At 37.8% G+C, this 19,948-nt stretch overlaps 1 protein-coding gene across 1 annotated transcript in view; it reads right to left on the bottom strand.

Moving 5' to 3' along the window:
• MYO3A (myosin IIIA) overlaps positions 1–19,948 on the bottom strand; it is a 318,705-nt gene that overhangs the window by 227,605 nt on the left and 71,152 nt on the right. Inside the window, exon 8 of the mRNA XM_006887107.1 lies at positions 16,653–16,808. Within this exon, the coding sequence (XP_006887169.1) occupies positions 16,653–16,808 (156 nt within the window). The remainder of the gene's footprint in view (positions 1–16,652; positions 16,809–19,948) is intronic.

Here is a 19,948-nt window from a genome sequence, read left to right as displayed (position 1 = left end):
GCGGTTGGCGCAGGATAGAGCAGGGTTTAGAGCTGTTGTGCATAGGGTCGCTATGAGTCGGAAACGACTCGATGGCACATAACAACAACAACAACAACTTCTTAATTTGTGTACTTTTCTAGGCCACATGCTTTCTGCTCTTACTCAAATGGCACAGGCAATCTCAAGCTCCATTTCTAGCTTCAACTATGAAAATAGCACAGACAGGACCCTGTTTCATTATGTTGTTTGTATACAAGGTCTCCATATTATTGTTATGTTCATTGTGTCATCTGTGACTCTTAGTGATCCTACACACAATAGCTCTATACCTTGTCATATCCTGAGTCAGTCTCACTATTTCTGACACACCTACCCTCATTAGCACAGTCTCTGTATCAATCCATCTCATTGAGGGTCTTCCTCTCCTGTGTTTTCCCTCCACCCTTCCAAACATGATATCCTTCTTCAAGGATTGGCCCCTCCTGGCAATATGCCCCAAAGTATGTGAGACAGAGCTTAAAAATCCTTGCCTCAAAGGAGCAAGTTGGTTTCACTCTCTCCAGGAAAGATCTGTTTGTTCTCTCTGTAGTCCATAGTATGTTCAATATTCTTCTCCAGCACCACGACTCAAAGGCATTAATTCTTCCTCTGTCATCCTTATTGTCCAGCTCTCTGATATACAGCAAATAATTGTGTATTTCATGGCCTGCATTAGGTGCACCGTAGTCGCTAGACTGACATCATTGCTCTTTAGCACTCTGGAGAGGTCCCTGACAGCAAATTTTCCTAGTACAATTCCTCTTTTGATTTCCTGGCTGAGTGTTGATTGTGAAGCCATGCAAGCTGAAATTATTAACAATCTCAATCTCTTCTTCACCTAGCATGGAGCTGCCAGTTAGCCCAGTGGAAAGAATCTTTGTTTTCTTGATGTTAAGCTGCAATCATATTGAAGACTGCAGTCCTTGACCTTCTGCAGCAGATGCTTCAGGTCCTCATTAGTTTCAGCAAGCAAGGTTATTGGATAACACTGGTTTTTGATGAGTCTTTCTCTAACTCTGATACCACAATGCTTCTCATAAAGTCCAGTTTCCTCTATGATCTGTTCTACATACAGATTGAAAAGGTATGCAGAATGGGTGCATCCTTGATGCACTCCTTTCTTGATTCTAAATATTGCACTAGAGCACTGAGAGGCCTGAAAGGCCACCTGGGAGCTGGGCAACATTCCACACTAACCGTACCTTCAGAGAGACATTCCAATCTACCTGGTGTAAGACATCTGTGGCCAATCAGAAAAGGGCACAACCACCAACCACATCTTGCATGACTGAGCAGCTCCATATTTGGGAACTAATAAAGGGCACCCAATCAACACCCTCCTCAGAGAACTGACGACCAGGCTGAACACCTGACCACCCTACCCCCAACCCCTATAAAGTTTGGCCTGTCATTTCCTCATTAGCAACTTTGCTGCCTGACCCTGTCTTTCTCTGACCTCAGACTGTAAATCTGCAGGAGAGCTACAAATAAACTCTTTTGTTTCACTTCACATGGTTCTCTGTACCTTTTTTACCTTACAAAGCCAAAGGGGGAAGAGATCAGAAAGTTAAGGAGTTAAACAGAAGTTTTGAAAGGGCAGCTTAGGAATACAAAGCAAAATATTATAATGAAATGTGCAAAGAGCTGGAGTTGGGAAATCAAAAGGGACAGGCTTGTTTAACATTTCTTAAGCTGAAGGAACTGAAGAACAAATTCAATCCTCACATGGCAATACTCAAGGATGCTGTGGGCAGAATACTGAATGATTCAGGAAGCATCAAAAGAAGACAGAAAGGAGTACACAGAGTCTCTGTACCAAAAAGAATTGGCTGACAGAATAATTTCATGAAACAATATAACCAAGACAGAATGGTGATGAAGGAGGAAGTTTTAGCTTTTCTGACAGAACTGGGGGGGGGGGCGGAAAGACCTTGGGAATTGATGGGATGATGCCAATTGAGATATTTCAACAAACACATGCAACACTGGATCAAACACATGCAACACTGGATGTGCTTATAAGGTTGTGCTAAGAAATTTGGAGAACAACTTCCTGTCCAACCTAATAGACTATTTATTTCCATTAAAAAAAGTGATCTACATAGTGTGGAAATTATCAAACAATATCACTAATTATCATACCCAAGCAAAATCCTGTTGAAGATTATCCAAAACAACTGCAACACTATATTGACAAAGAACTGCCAGAAGTGCAACCTGGGTTTAGAAGAGGTTGTGGCACTAGGGACATCACAGCCAATGTCAGATGGATCAGGACTGAAAGCAGAGAGTACCAGAGGAAGACTTACTTGTGTTTCATTGACTACACAAAAGCATTTCACTGTGTGGACCACAACAGCTTGTGGCTAAGTTTGAGAAGAATGGGAAGTCTGGAGCACTTAATTGTGCTCATGTGAAACCTATACTTGGACCAGGCAGCAGTCATCAGGACAGAGCCAGAAATGCTAAATGATCTCTGATTCAAAGCCCAATTAACTAACAAAGAAACATCATTCATTGATGAGGAATGGCACACCCACATCTTAGAAGCAACTGACCATATGCTATTCGTTAGACTTTTACCAGAAATGATTGTTTAGAGAGGAACTTGTGATACTGTCAAATCCATGTAAGAGTCAATCATAAAATTATAGTATTTTACTTCAATTTCTGTTCCTAATACTGATATTGTCATGGTTAAGTATTTGCTTGTTTCTTTTTCTTTCCCTTTGTGAAACACTGGGCATTTCGATTTCAGATTTTTTACTTTTAAAAACAGTAAAACCAGCTGTATTTATATAATGTATAAAAAATCTACTTTACGACTAACTCAAAGTGAATCATAATCTTCTGAAGCTAAAAATTTTGTTAAATACAGCACATTATTTTTGCAGAGACGACAAAACTAAATACAGAAGCAAACAAGATTAGGACAGCTGAGCAGCTGGAGATAAAGCGCTATATGCCTGCCAGGAAGGAATGACAGGGTTGCCATTTTAAATTCTACTCAAAAGACTGAGATATTCTGCTCTAAATCATGACTACTATCCTTAAAACCCATCTCTTCCCTCTTTTCTGGCAAAAGTCTTACTCATTTTAAAGCATAATTTTCTCCAGTAAGTTACTCTCAATTGACTTCTTATTGAGGTTATAGACACAATGAGAAAACGTATTTATAGGATTAAAAATGTGGCAGTCAGAGAAAGCAATTGCTCTGCACTCCAGTCAGCCCTAGTGTCTTGCTTTGCTGGAAACAAAATTTGTTTCATCCACACTCAGTGTCCTGCTGCCTGTGGGACATTACATTACACAATAATAAATTCAATCCTAAGCAAATATGACTTTTCTTACCACAATAATACATTGATGTACTGAAACATGAGGTCATTCATAGCATGCAAAAGATTAAGAAGAAATACTGCACTGTCGAATATACCATGGACTGCTAGGAGAACAAACACGTTTGTCCTGGAAAAGGTGAAGCCAGAATGTTCCCTGGAGTCAAGGATTCTGAAGCTTCGCCTGACATATTTTGGGCATGTTGCAAGGAGGGACTGGTCCTTAGAGAGGGACATCATGTTTGGCAGAGTGGAGGGAAGGCGCAGGAGAGGAAGACCTTCGATGAGATGGATCGATTCTGTGACTGGAGAGGTGGGAATGAGTTTGTTTGAGATGGCTAGGTTGGCACAGGATAGAACGGCTTTTAGGGCTTTTGTACATAGGGTTGCTATGAGTTGCAAGTGACTTGATGGCATAAAAAAACAACAATTACAATATTTCTTGCAACCTTTATAAATCAAGTTTTTCTTTTTATTTTACACTGGTTTACTGAAAAAGTTTATATATATTGTTTTTCAGACCAGATCTTTCCCATTTCCTTTACCTACCCCTTCCTCCACCTATCAATTGTGTGACCCTATGATAAAACCTTCCCCCTCCCCAATCCTCACCTCTCTGCTCACAACCTCCCCTCTTTGAATCCTCATATACATTCTACAATAATGGCCCTTATCCAGGATTTAGTATTTATTCTTATGGGGCTGAGTCAGTTCACTTTGCATAATGCTCTCCAGTCCCTCCCAAGTTAGATAGTACTTTACAGAATCACTGCTCCTGCATACTATGTAGTATGTGTGAATGTACCATAATTTCTCAATCCATTCAATTGTGGTTGGACATTTGTGCTGTTTCCATGATCTTGCAATGGTGAAAAAAACTGCTATGAACATTGGTATATAAGTCTCCATTTGCGCCTCAGTTCTCATTTTCTCAGGGTATATTTGAAACAGTGAAATAGCTGGGTTTTATGGAATTTCTATGTTCAGCTTCCCAAAATCACAATGTATATGCATGATTGTATGAAACACAGTGTAAGTGAAAGATTCAATAAAATACAATATACTTGAATGAAATACAATGTAAATATTACTGTATGAAACTCAAATTAAAAAATAATTTCAGGAAAACATGTCAGGATTTCAACATTTCATAGATTTGATGAATGCAATTTTATACAAATGTAATTTTATTTGAATATGCTTAGAAGGATAAATTTTTCCAAGGTAAATTAAGATGTAGATAGTAACAATGAATGAATGGAGAGCTTTTTACTCTATCCATTTTAGTGACTTTCCCCAAATTGCATGCACATATCTAACATCACAGAGGACAATCTATTTTTTAACAGTCCTGGTAATGCAGTGGTTAAGAACTTGGCTTCAGATAAAATAAAAAAATCTCTCAGTGCTTCCTTGTGAGAAAAGACATAGCTATCTGCTCTCAAAAGACTGCTGTTAAGTGCTGTCAACTCGAGTATGAGTCATAGTGATCCTATGAACATCAGATCTGAAACCTGTACCATTCTTATCATCTTTTGCTACACTAAAGCCCAATGTTATTATCACTGTCTGAATCTATCTCACAGAGGGTCTTCCCTTCTTTCCTTAATTCTCCATTTATTCTGAGCATGATATCCTTCTCCAAGGATTGGCCCCTCCTAAAACTTCACCTAAACACAGTTCTGCTCAGTTGTACCACTACGTTAAAAAGTGGCTAGTTTGAATTCACCACCAGCTCCAAGGCTAGAGGTTGAGCTTTGACTCAGTGGTAATGAGTTTTTGAGTGAGACCCTGTAACATAGAGTTAATACAAGTCATAATCAACCTACAGCACCTAACAATCAATTTTGTCTTGTAAAAACAATTGTGTTCAGAATTTTCCTAGGCTCCTGGTCAACATAATTCCATTGCACAGTATTCACTGCACAGTTCTTCCAGGGGCAGCTTTCATGCTGAATTCATGTGCTCCAGAATGAGAATACTCACATAGCCTAAGACAGGACTAAAGAGCGATGAGGTGATAGAAATGGTGCCTCCCTCCAGGAATTGTACAACATGAGCCCCTGCTTCCACCTGGGAAAGGTCCGCTGAGGTCATAATGTTACCAATCATATTTTCAAGCAATCATATTTCACTGTCATTACATGCTAATGTAAACACTTCTATAAACCATTTACATTACATATCCATTTGGCAAAACTGGGCTTAGATGGCTTTAATTAACAACCAGTACTTTCTACTCCAAGTTCTAACTTCTTTGTAATCACCCAAATTCCTTCTAATCACTAAGGTTTTGGTACTGAATAAAATTTGTCTACCTTTTTTTATCATCAGTAATCTCTTGTAAGAGTATAGAAACCATAGCAAAGAAGCTTCTTTCTAGTCAGTCTACTACTGGCCCACTAAAATGTCCAGATCCCTAAAGTGGGCATAGGCTGAGTTCTTTTCCCAGGAGGCCCCTCAGTGCTTCCACTTATGTTGAGAAACTCATCCCATTGATTGGTAGGTTTATCTATATCTTTCCTGGACTCAAGGTGGGACTACTGTCACACAAGCCACCCAGGGTTTTAAGCCATATCAATACAATGAATATTGATGTTTCAATATGAATAACAGCTTCTTGAAGTTATTCATTGTATATAAGAAACTAACCAATAACTATCAACAAGCAGATTAATCAACAATTGAACAACCACTTAAATCTCATGGGTTTGTGGGTCAGGAATGCAGGCAGGTCCCACAGATGAAAAATTATTTTCCTTTGCATGGCATCAGTTGAGGTCGCTCAGAGGTATTCAGCTGGAGAACAGGTTGGTGAGGAGAGTCAAAAGATGAACTGAGATGGCTGGAAGGCTGGGCAGTGTGGTACCTGTCTGTGATCTCTCCAGCAAGCTACTCTCACAGTTACTCTATCTTTTTAGGACAGTTCGGTGTTCTCAAAGTATTCAGTTCCACGTACTCCAAAAGAGCGGAAGCCGTCAGCCTTTTAGGGCCTGAACTCAAACTTGACATGCCATCACTTCCACTTCACTTATACTAGGCAGTAACAGAAAAGACCCAGGCTCAACGTAAACTCCAGCTCTCTATGTAAGAACTGTTAATATGTTGTGTTGATCTTTAATCTCACCACATTTGTCATTTTTTTTAAACAGAAAAATGATCCATAGTCACTCTGAGTTAAATATTCTCTCGCCAGTAACACATTAAGGAAAACAAAGGATGGAAAGCAGTGAAAAATATTTTTCTTAATTAAAATTCAAAAATTAGAGGTATCTCAGTCACAAAGGGACAAATGCTATATGGTGCCACTGTTGTAGAATGAGGCTGTCATTGGGGTGGGGGTAAGACTGAGAAAAACTGGATGAAATATGTTTATGGCATTGAAGTCTATGGGGGAGAGAATAGTCTAAAAGTATTATATTTTAAGGCATTATTTTTATCGTAGAAGTACGCAATGAGGGTTGCAGAGCGGATTATATTAGGGGGTGGGGTTTGGGGAGGTGTTGGGGGGATTGTGTACCAATGAGGGAGTTTTGCTTTTCAAGGAGAGGAGCAAAGTGGGGGGGAGGGGGAGGAGTTTGTACGGGGAGAAGGGTGCAACAATGAATGAATGGAATTCCAAAATCTCTGTAGATGTTCATCGAAATGAAAAATAAACAAACTAAATTTAAAAAAAGGACAAAAAAATTCAAAATTATCATAGTCTGAAACCACAGCCTATATAAACTCAACCACCACCCGTGTACTCCAATGATAGCAACTCGTTTTCCAGAATAGAACTACCATTAGTTTAGAACCACCCCATTTTAAACATAGTGGTTTCCATACTATCTTCTTTTAAAAAATAAAATAATGTCTTCAAGGAATCATGGGCAAAGGTTCTTTGGCTTTTGAATATATTTATCAGTAGGGAAAACTCCAATTGCAAGATTTCACAGAAATACATAAAAATCGAATTTCAAATTTCTATTGCAAGTAAACCATCCAAAGTACCTAAATTAAGTCAAACAAAATCAAGCAAAAGATTCTGCACTTTAGCAGTTTTATTACTTCTATTTGTAGTGAAGAATAGTGAAACCACAGTGAAAACTCCATTTTGAAAACCAATGTGTATGTGTTATGACTCTAGGCTAGCCATTAACTTGCTATTTTCCAAAAGACACGACTCCATTTTTCCAGGCTTAAGTTTCATGATCACTAAAATAAGCTGGACCAAAAGTTCTCAGTAAGATTAAAAAATGGATTCTAACAGAAAGGCTGGAGGCTTGAACTCAGAGGTACATCAGCACCTAGGACTGACTAAACATTCCTTTCCCCCAAAATCAGCCACTGAAAATAATATAGTATGCAATTCTACCTTGACACACCTGAGCTCATCATGAGTCAAAAATCACTTGAAAGCAACTGGTTTCTGCTTTCTTTTGTTCAAGCAATAGCACTTTATGATTTTTGCTTGAAAAGAAAAAAAAAGAAGGTATAATAATAATGTTAGGAGTTACTCAACAAGGTATCAAGATGAGTAGGTTCCAGCTCAGCTCACCTGCAGCAAAACCTATTCTTGGTCAAGTTTTCTCTTGCTCTTAATCTTATCTAACCAGGGAGTAAAGACTATAAACATAACGACTTTCACTGCTTTATATCCTCAATGTAACATACTCCTGGAAAACACTGACATTTTTAGAGGCTTTTAGCCACAGCTTCTTTCCGTTTATTTGAATTCATTTATTTAGTGCCACTTATGACCAGGCATACTCAAAAAGCTTTCTCGTGGGAGTGCTGATTGAGAGTCATTCTTTGTAAAGTTCCTGGAGATCATGTTTAAAAGCTATTTGGCTCTTATTCTGGGGAGATATAAGGAAATAGTTTAAGAGGAGAAGGGCAAGTTATTGTTTCTTCTCCAACCTTTTTTGTCGTAAGAAAGCCCCCAGCTTCATCTGTCTCTTCCAAGGATAGAAGGCACACCAGCCTGTGCTTTTATAAGACTTCTGTTTTTCAGCTAGTCCTTGAATGAACAATTGCTTTAGCTAAGAGAATATTAGAATTTTCCACTATAACATTTTACATAAAATGTAAGTATACACATATACATAAAGGTACACACATCTCTCTCCAAATAATGAAATATTCCAAGTAATAAAATAATGTGAAAAGAGAAACAAAATGCATTTGGGATTTCTCATCCTAAAATGTCCAAGTACTAGTTATATTTGGAACGGAGTTCTGGTGGCCTACAGGTAAGGATTTGCACTGTCAACCCAAAGGCAGGTGATTTAAATCCACCAGCAGATCCACTGGAAAAAACGGTTAATCTTCTCCTATACAGTTTACAGCTTCTAAAATCCCACTGGAGGGTCAGCTATGAGTCAGTTCCAACTCAACAGCACATAATAAGAACATAATAGTAATACCTACAATTCTAGTGTTCTATCCATAGGACGGTGAGCTGCTCATCTAAAAGCCATGGATTGAATCTACCAGGAGCTCCTTGCAGAAAAATCTGGGCATTTTCTGGACCAAGGATAACTTTCTTATATCGGTAAGAAAAGTAAACTCTGTGTCTTTGTGTTTCTAAAGCTATGCTTTACTATTCCTCTAATTTGAAGGATGTCTACATTTCTTATTATCAGAGTCCTAAGACTTGCCATACACTGAGCTATGTAAGGAGAAATATTTTCTGTCTGGTCTCTTCCTCGAACAGAACACTTAGGGAGCCCAAGCCAGTGGTTAGCATTCAAGCATCTTTAAACAGATCGATGCTAACTACTCAAAAAAAGTCTGGAATGGCAAGTGGGAGGACAAACAAGTCCCAGTCAAAGACATTTAGAAAGATAATAATTAAACACACAGACCAATTCTCCCTCCATAAACAGACAAACAAAAACCAAGCAGCTTAAAGGTAAGGATGGTCAGGAAAAGGTCAAATTGAGAACACACAGAATACATCCAAAAGTATTACTATAATCTGTCTCGGTATATTCAGAGTTGACCTTTTAGAACCAGTAACAGGATGGTGCACAGAGGAATACAGGTCCTCCCTGGTATGAGCGACCAACAACACAGACCATATCCTTCAACTTGACTTTCAATGCTCTGGTTCTGTCTGTTTTCCTTTCCAGTCTTATTCTGGAGTTTTCCCCTTGCAATTTAGTTGAAATTCTTGTCATTATGTGAATATATCTTTCTTCTTCCTCACTTTGATCAGCTTCTCCTTCCGAAAAAATAATGCTCACTAGTGGTAATTCTATTTTTACACGATTAAGTCCTGTTTATCCCTGGAAGTGTTGATTGAAAGGCTGTATCTTAGATAAGCCCTCTTGATGTTAGCCATAGTTTTTGTGATCCACACAGTCAAATGCTTTTGCATAGTCAAGAAAACACATATGGACATTCTTCTGATATCCTCTGCTTTCAGCTAGGATCTGACATCAGTAATTATATCCCTGATGTCACGGCCTCTTCTAAATCTAGCTTGAATTTCTGGTAATTGCCTATATATGTACTGTTCCAGTCATTTTTGGATGATCTTCAGCAGTATTTTGCTTGCATGTAATAAAATTCTTGAGAATGGGAATAAATATGGATATATCTCACAACATGTTCCCATTTAATATATTTAACTTATACAATTAGAGAGATAAATTATATTTACCACATTGTGCAACCATCATCATATAATTTTTGAAGAATAATATCTGGACCACCCAGCCTCAGGTCTCTGCCTGGTCCTTCTACCCTGTCAAGTCTCTGAGTCATTCAATATTCTTCTACTAAATTGCTTTTCTGTTTCCCTTTCTATTATTTTTCATGAATAACGCTGAGTATCAACAAAAACAGCTGTTGTTGTTATGTGCCATCGAGTCGCCTGCAACTCATTGCGACCCTACGTACAAGAACCCTAAATGCCGTTCTATCCTGTGCCAACCTAGCCATCTCAAAAGCACTCATTCCCACCACTCCAGTCACAGAATCAATCCATCTCATCGAAGGTCTTCCTTTCCTGCATCACCCCTCCACTCTGCCAAACATGATTTCCCTCTCCAAGGCCCAGTTCCTCCTTGAAACATGCCCAAAGTATGTCAGATGAAGCTTCAGAATCCTTGACTCCAAGGAGCATTCTGGCTCACCTTCTCCAGTACAAACCTGTTTATTCTCCTAGCAGTCCATTGTATATTCAACACTCTTCTCTAGGACCACAGTTCAAAGGCATCAATTCTCTTTCTATCATCTCTATTCACTGTCCAACTCTCTGATGCATAGCACGTAATTGCGAAGATTATAGCCCGGATCAGGTGCACCTTAGTCTCCAGCCTGATGTCATTGCTCTCAGTACTCTTGAGAGGTCACTCACAGTTGACTTTCCCAATGCAATTCATCTCTTGATTTCCTGGCTGCTGTTACCAAGAGTGTTGACTGTGGAACCAAGTAAACGAAAACTGTTAACTATCTCAATCTCTTCACCATCCATACTGATGCTACCAATTGGCCCAGTGGTGAGAATCTTTGTTTTCTTGATGTTGAGTTTCAATACATATAGAAGCCTGCAGTCCTTGACCTTCTGGAGCAAGCATTTCAGATCCTCCTCAGTTTCAGCAAGCAGGGTTGTGTCATCTGCATAATGCAGGTTGTTGATGACTCTTCCACCAATCCTGATACCACATTCCTTCTCGTACAGAGCAGAGTCTTGTATGGTCTGTTCTGCATACAGATTGAAAAGGTATGGAGACAGAATACATCCCTGACGGACCCCCTTCTTGATTTTGAACCATGCAGTGTGTTTCCTTGCTCTGTTCTGACAACTGCCTCTTGGTCCAAGTATAGGTTTCACATTAGCACAATCAAATGTTCAGGAATTCCCATTCTTCTCAGAGTCAGCCACAGCTTGTTGTGATCCACACAGTCAAAAGTCTTTGCATAGTTTTTGGGATTCATGGAGGAGAGAGGTGGAGCTTTCCTGATTTCCACAACAACAGGAGTAAATAAAACAACCAGATATTGAATCACACTGGTAAAAAAGTAAAATTTTTCTTTTAAAGTATTTTGTAATTAAAATTCCTCAATAATTTAGTCTGTACTCTAACAGTGGCAATATGAACTTCTATGAAAAATGTGCTGCTGTGGTTTGAGGTCTTCAATAAGGAAGACCAAAGGAGAAATGATGCATTTAAATTGTTGTGGTATGAAGAAGAGGGAATATTCCATCCCACGGGCTGCCAAAAGAACAAACAAAAATCTGTCTTGGAAGAGTTGTAGTTAAGATACTCCTTTGAGACATTATTTTGTCTGAAGAAGCCATTCCTTGGAATAGGACATCATGGTAGAGAAGACATAGTCAGAGAAGGAGAAGACCATCAAAGAGATTGACTGACACAGAGATAGAGAACACTATAAAGGTGACACGAGGTAGAGTAGGGTTTTGATCTGTTCTACTTGGGGTGGCTATGAATAAGAGTCATCTTCAAAGGCAACTACCACCAGCCACCACCACTGCATGTACACTCACCTCTTTCCCTAGAATAGCTGAATATGTTTGTAAGCATGACTTGTTTCTTTCAGGCCCTGACTTATAATAGAAAGTTCTCTCCATCCCAGAGTGCTTCATAATAATCAGAATGTTAAAGTACAGAATTTGTACTCAATTTATAGTAAGGCAATCTTCTTTAAGACTGAGTTTTGAGTAAAGCTTTTGTTATTTTTGTTTTTATTTATCCTGTCAAACACATACCCCAATTTAGTTCCAAAGGATAATATCACATAACAGCAAAAGTGTCAGCTAGCTATGTGGATTTAGTACAGTCAGATTTCAGATCAACTTCTACTAATAATTAGTATGGTGACAATGATTCTCAAAAGATAACTTTGTCCAAGCTGTTACCAGTGGTATGACAGAGCCCCTCTTTGTTGACCTGATCATATCTTGTATTTGGAGGACAACTATGTATAAAAGAATACTGAGAGTGGGAAGATTTCCCCTTCTGAAGGCTTGGTTAGGAAGATGATGTGGGCTATTGCTTTAAGCTTTACCTCTACCCCTTCCAATCACAAATACTTGCAAAAGGCAAGTATTTATAACATTGACCAGAATTTTTTTTAAAGGACATGCTATAAAGTAGGGGGAAAAAAGTAGTACTATTGACCTAAATAGATCAGATACTCCCTCGGTAAGGTAGCAGAACCTAGAAGCCTATGGAGAGTTCAGGGCACAAAATAGGCATAAGAGGTCTGGAGGATGAAGGAATAAAAATATTTCACTCCCAGGGAAGTTCCCTATATAGCTCAGCTGGGGAAAATGGGGCTTAAGTTTCTACTTGCCTAGAACAAACCCCAAACCCAAACCTACTGCCATGAAGTTGATTCAACTCATAGTAACTCAATAGAATGAGCAGAACTGCTCTGTAGGGTTTTAAGACTGTAACTTTTTACTGAAGTTGAACATATCATCATTTTCCTCTATATTGCCAACATTATCAGCAAGGTTAGACACCAAGTGCTTTAACAACTACATCACCATGTCTCCTTTCTTGTTTGGGAAGGAAGTATATTAAAAAAATCTTCACCTTCTTGCTTGGGGTGGTCTAGGATGATAGAACAGTGTGCCCAGTAGGACCCAGTTCATATTGCATCAATGACTCGATCTGTATTACCCTTTCAATCACAATGGACAAAAGGCATTGTACTTGAGTCTCTTAAAGTCAGATAGTGATAACTCCAAAATATCCAAGGAGAGGCAGGAAGAAAAAGAAAAGTTCAAGTTCTTTTAATCTTGGAAACATCAGATTTAGGAAATAAATATAATTCAAACAATCCACCCTGAATCGCCTACTTTTCTTCATGTCTTATATTAGTAATCTGCGTTACGCAGATGACACAATCCTGCTTGCTGGAACTGAGGAGGGCCTGAAGCGCTTGCTGCAGAAGGTCAAGGAATGCATCCTTCAATATGGATTGAAGCTCAATATCAAGAAAACAAAGATTCTCACCACTGGGTCAAATTGGCAGAATCATGATAGATGGTGAAGATATTGAGATTGTTCACAGCTTTAGTTTACTTGGCTCCACAGTCAACCCTCTTTGTACTAGCAGCCAGCAAGTTAAAATATGTTTTGTGGTGGGAAAGTCTGCTGTCAGAGACCTCTCCCAAGTACTGAAGAGCAATGATGTCAGTCTGGAGACTACGGTGCACTTGAAACAGGCCATGATCTTTGCAATCACTTGCTATGTTTCAGAGAGCTGGACAATGACTAGGGATGAAAGAAGGAGAATTTATGCCTTTGAGCTGTGGTGTTGGAAAAGACTATTGAATATACCATGAACTACTAAGAGAACAAACAGGTCATCCTGGAGAGGTTTAACCAGGCTGTTCCTTGGAGGCAAGGATTCTGAAGCTTTATCTGACATACTCTGGACATGCTGCAAGGCGGGATCAGTCCTTGGAGAGGGATGTCATGCTTGGGCGAGTGGAGAGGGACAGCACAGGAGAGGAAACCCCTCAATGAGATGGATTGATTCAGTGACAGGGTAGTGGAGGTAGGTGTGTCGGAGACAGTGAGATTGGCACAGGATAGAGCAGGGGTTAGGGCTGTTGTATATAGGGTTGCTATGAATCGCAGGCAACTCGATGGTACACAACAACAACAACAACATAGAGGATATTAGTTTTTTGTACCAGATTATTTTAACTATTTTTCTAGACTATATTTATTATTATCCTAGATGATATTGTCAAGGATATAGGACCCAAGCTTGAAAGATGAAGATTGTGTCTTCAGGGCAGAGGAGGTTTTATTTGCTATCCAGGATAAAAAGATAAATCTTTGGAACAATGTTTGGAACCATTTTAGTAGTATCTTTAAAAGGTTGGACTTAATCAAACTCTGGTTTCCCATATGTGAGGAAAATTCACTGTGTTTACAGCATATACCTAGAACGTTCTGCTTCACCCTTGAGATCTAGAATGGATGGGAAACAACCAAAGCGAGCACAGTATTCACACTGCTGGCTGAGCTATAAGTAATAGAGTTCTGTGTCTCTGGTCTACGAGTCTCATGACTTTTTTTTAAAATTTATTTTGAAAATTTTACACAAAGTTGGTACCCTTTGATTTCGGTGTTAAATTTTTTTTTTTTTACTTTGTCTTTGATAGATGCTTTTCATTTGTTTTGTTTTTAGATAGATGAGGTTGTGAGGGGTCGTGCCTGAATACCAAACTACATTCACACAAAGTTAATAAACTAAGGATATTTATGTCCCATGATATCTACTCACTGTGTCATTCTCTTTTTTTAAATTTTAATTTATTCCTCTCATATATTTATATGTTTCTATTTAGTCACTGCCTGTATACTAACTCTGACTCCCAGAAGAGTGTAAATTCACATGCTATTGTTGTTATGTGCCATTGAGTCACCTGCAACTCATAGCAACCCTATGAACAACAGCTCTGAAGCCTGGCTTGTCCTAAGCCAATATCACAGTCATTAGGCCACTTACTCATGTGAATAAAGTAGGGATTTGGGATGAGTAGTTGGTTTCTACTAAGTCCCTGCATGAGTGGAAACCTAGAGGCATAGTAGGTTATGTGTTGGACTGTTAACCAAAAGGTTGTCAGTTCAAATCCCTAGAAGTAGCATGAAGCAGTTTGCTCTAATTAAAATTTATAACCTCAGAAATTTGATGGAGGATCACCAAGAATAAGAAGTGATATGATGAGGGGTTTAGTTTAAATATCTGCATGGTACAGACAGTTAAATACTGGATTATTAGTTGAAAGGATGGTGTTTGAATTCACCCAGACATTCTTTGGAAGATGGGCTTGGCAATCAGCTTCCAAAATCTCAGTCTTGAGAACCTTTTAGAGTAGTTTTATTCTGTGCACAGGGGGTGATCTGAGTTAGAATTCACAAGTTGGCAACTAACAAGAAGTCATTCATTAACTGGAGTCTGCACAAGTTCTTATCCGTGGAAATGGGGTATAAACAAAACTTTTCCTAAAAGTTTAAATTACATAAATCAAAAGTTTTGAAATACCTGTGAAATTACATAAGGTAGTATAAATAAGGCCCTAGGGATATTTGGTGGCCTAGTGGTAAGGAGTTTTGCTGTCAACACAAAGGCATGCGCTTAAACTCTGAGAAAGATGGGCAATCTCCTTCTCTCTGATTTATTGTCTCTGAAAACCACTGGAGGGTCAGCTATGAGTCAGTTCCACCTTGACAATATATAACAAAAACATAACAGTGTTTAGAGCAAACTAGGTTTTAAATAAATAGTAATTAAATTCATAAACGCATAGCAGGGGAAAAAATAATTGTATTTCTGGGTCTTGCCTTTTAAGCCAAATGTTCTTTTCTACTTATTCTCCCAACTCTCTAAAGTAGTGTCTCACGAGATGAAACTAAAGAGATTCTCAAGAATAATTTTAAATAACAAGACTTTTCTTTCCTTCAAAAACACAATCTATAGAAATTTATCATAAGGAAAAAATCAGATTATCTACAACTGTGTTTAAGACAGAGTTACTAATTAGCATATAAACAATCACTTACAGTCTAAATATAAAATAATAGGGTTTATTTAAATCAGTCATTGAAGAGTTATGTAAAGGAATAATCCTTAGCCATTTAAAAATTGCAGTTGCGTAACATATTGACTATTAAGTGAAAGAATGTAGGTTCCTGGACACATACAACTATGATTCCAAATTTGTTTTAAAATGTATATCTACATAAAAAAATACTATAAGGCTTTAGATTAATCTTTTATACCTTATTAGTTTTACGATGTTGACTTCTCTGTATTTTAAAATGTTCTAAAATAAACATCTATAATTCTTAAAACATTAAATATAATAAAATTATATAAAAGAATGTTTTTAAAACACATATATGAATATAGAGAAATAAATTAAAGGTACTTTGAATAAATTCAATCAAAGAAAATTATTCTAATAACTACTAGAATTTTAAAAGTCTTCCAAGTTTTATGTTAATTTTTAAATACTAGAACAGAAAGCACAAGGAAATATATACCAAAGCTAATCATCTATTGACATTTGTGCTCTTTGTTATGATGAAACTGTTTTAAAAATTATTACTTTAATCTAAAATATTGCCAGTAGTTTTACCAAAATCAAGATTCAACTCAACATGTGACAGTTTTCATGAAAATATCCATCTCACCTCAACCCACACCATGAAGTGTAATTAAATTTTTCACCTTACCCACCAATACACTATCAAATTGCTGAGTTTTAAAATAATCTTTGGATCTTTGGAGAAAAAAATAATATTGGGTTACCTGGCTCTTTCTGTGCTTCCCAAGCGTTGATGAATGTCAATGAAGTCCATGAGTTGTTTTTGTAACATCACATCTTTGCCCTCAATCTGGGTAATGAATTTATGCTGTAAAAGATCTGACACTGTTGGACGATTTTCATAATCCTTAGTCAAGCACCTGCACTGACAACAACAACAACAAAAAGAGTATATATATAATTATTAGGTAAAGTTACAGAATTTTGAAACTATTATTCCTCTTTTTTTAAAAAAACTCCAAAACAAAAAAACTTGTTCTAATTCTAGAGAGTTGTATTCCACACAAATTTTCAGCAGAGAAGCACATCTCAGAAAACAAACAAACAAACAAAAACCCCACTCTCAAGAGTTCAATATGGTGAAATGAATGCTGTGGAAGTATACACATCTGTGAGTGATTAGACTGTGGTAAAACTAACTTTCAAGTAAACACCACTTCCCCTGTCTCCAAGTGAGTATTACTGCAAGTGATAATTACATTCTGTCTCCACTGCAAAGTCTCTTCTGCAAGTCTGTAACTAAAGAGAAGCAACAACAGAGTTGTCATTTCAATGCTTATCTAAAATAAAAACAAAATTTTGAGTTTCTCTTCATGTGACTCTTTTAAGGCCTTCTCAGTTGACCTATTTCTTCCTACTTGATATAAGTGCTAAGTTTGAGAAGGTCTGTTTAAATTCTGAGTCAGAGAGTATTCTGTGAGATCATTTATATGTCAGTGCACAAAGCAATTAGAGCATATCCTAAGAAAGGACAAGGCTGGTGGGAGCATCTGAAACATAGGAGGGAGAGAGCATTGAAATAACTTTTAAGATGATTAACCAGTCGTGACAGAGGGCTTCAAATATTTCAAAATGGGATGAGATTAGTTCTTAGTGATCACAAAAAAAAAAAAAAATCAAACCCCTAATCGAACAACAAAATCCAAACCACAGTCATTGAGTTGCTCCTAATTTATATCTATCCTAGGACCTTGACTCATTGCTGTTGAGTTAACCCTCCAAGTGGGTTTTCAAAGCCTGTAAATCACACAGGCTTTCTCTTGAGGAGAAGCTGGTAGATTTGAACTGAGAGAGGTATTTAGAATAGGAATTCTCTATAGACCACATTACCAGAGTTTCCCAGACCCTGTGATGAGAATTATGAGAGAAAAAGATTTCAAGCAAATATAAGGAAAAATTTAACAACAGAGAGGCATACTGAAAGGAGGAGTAGGCCTCATCGGTAAGTATAATTACTGGTACCAGTAATAGTTTTTAGCATGGTTTAGATGACAACTCCGTGAGCATATCTGAGAAGTATTTAAACCTTGCATATGCATTTGGGTTTAGTAATTCTCAAACACCTTTTTAATTCCGAGATTCTAAAATCCGATGATTATAAGAAACTGATCAGAGTTGAGCTGTCTGCAAATATCAAAGCAAAGTAAATGAGGCCAGTATTAAAAATGGTATCACCTTAGTGAAAAATGAACTTAGTCGTACTCAATGATAAAATTTTGGCCTGGCAGACAGGTGAAAACTAAAGAAAGCAGTTTATCGATCCTTGCTGGATTTTCATAGGCTCTTTAAACTAAGTCTTGTTTCTTGATACAAATAAGCAGATAGATATTTTGAGTATGGAAACCAAATACTGTAATGTGCATGAGCGCTGCTGATCCTTTCTCTTTCTTTGCCCTTTCTCCCCTTTATTTCTACATTTTCCTGAGTGGAGTGTGGCACTTCAAAACTTCCTTCTTCCATTTACAATCTGGAATCATCCCTTATCTTATTTGCTTAAGGTGAAGAGAAAGATTGTGACTAAAGTGTTACATAGTACAGTTATTTCAGATATGTTTGAGTCTTAGCTTAGAAGAAATTCTCTGGAGGCCTCTGCTTATGTTAAATAGTTGTCAAATTGAGAATGTCACCTAATTTCAAATATGTAAGCATTCTATTATGGTGACTTGATTCACTGATTATAATTTATGGTAATAAAAATTTGTGATGTAGGTAAAAGAAAGATTAAAAACTCAGGATAAACAGATCATGGTTAAATCAGTAGCTGCAAAACAGGTGGAGAGAGCACAAAATGACAGGGGTACAAAAGTTTTTGTGTTCAATTGTTGTGGAGTTGATTTCAGTGTTCCAGGGTAGAACGATGCTCATTAAGGTGATCCATGGCTGCCTGTACTTGGGAGATAGATCATCAGACTTTATTCCGAGGTACTGCTGAAAGGACTCTACCCTCTAACCTCTCTGCTAACGGTCACATACTTGCAAGTGATGCAAACATGACTTGGGCTCCACCCAGAAGCACATGCCTCACAAATGAACAGACATAGCCCTAAAATCATGCGAGCTATGGTGAATTCCCTGAGCATTTCAAAGTAAATATAAATACTTACATTGGAGAAAATTATGATAACTACTCAGGCTTTTTTAGCAAAGAAGTAACAACACAAATTCAAACTTAGGAAAATATTATAAAATCCATGTTTCAAGATAAAGGTAGTCCCCAAATTTACAAATGAGCTCTGTACCTAACTGAGTCTTTAGTTCAAATTTGTAGGTAACTCAGAACAAGTGCCTACAGTTCTTGGTCCAATTTTAGGGCAAGAACAGGCTCAAAGCCTTTCCAATGACTGAATGTATAGGGGAGAGAAAGAATTTATAGTGAGTAGGGGCTGGCTGTATTCTTTCAAAGTATGGCCAATTTACATAACATGAGAGGGTAAGTAGTAGCAGGTAGAAGCTGTCTGTAAGGCAGAGGCTGGTAACTTGTGGATTGCCTGTAAAAGGCATATGGTACTTTGATTTTTTAAAAAGACTTCATTATTAACGCATGTAAGAATTCTAGACATCCTAATCTACAACATCAACAGTCTTTCAAGCATCTTGAAAAATCTACAATCAGGAGAGGATAAAATAGATGAATGGGACCTTTTTAAGGATCAAATCCCTATGCACATCCAGAAACTTCTCCAACATGGTAAAAAGGGAAGGCCCCGGCTTGGGAAAAGTTTTTTGTTATTGCCTTTTCGGTTAGGGACTTTTTTTTTGTATTTTTTAAATTCTTGGGGCACCACAACAGATAAAGGTAAACAACCCAATTGAAAAATGGGCACAGGATATGAACAGACACTTCACCATAAAAGACATTCAGATGGCCAACACACACATGTTCAAAATCCCTAGCTCTAAGAGATATGCAAATCAAAACAACTATGAGATATTATCTCACCCCAGTCAGAACAGCAAAATTTAATAGAACAGAAAACAACAAATGCTGGTGAGGTTGTGG

The sequence above is a fragment of the Elephantulus edwardii genome, unplaced genomic scaffold, assembly GCF_000299155.1.
Source record: "Elephantulus edwardii isolate Elephantulus edwardi_28Jun2011 unplaced genomic scaffold, EleEdw1.0 scaffold00054, whole genome shotgun sequence".
NCBI lineage: Eukaryota > Metazoa > Chordata > Mammalia > Macroscelidea > Macroscelididae > Elephantulus > Elephantulus edwardii.
Note: the sequence above shows the minus strand (reverse complement) of the source record. Positions and strands in the feature narration are given on the sequence as shown.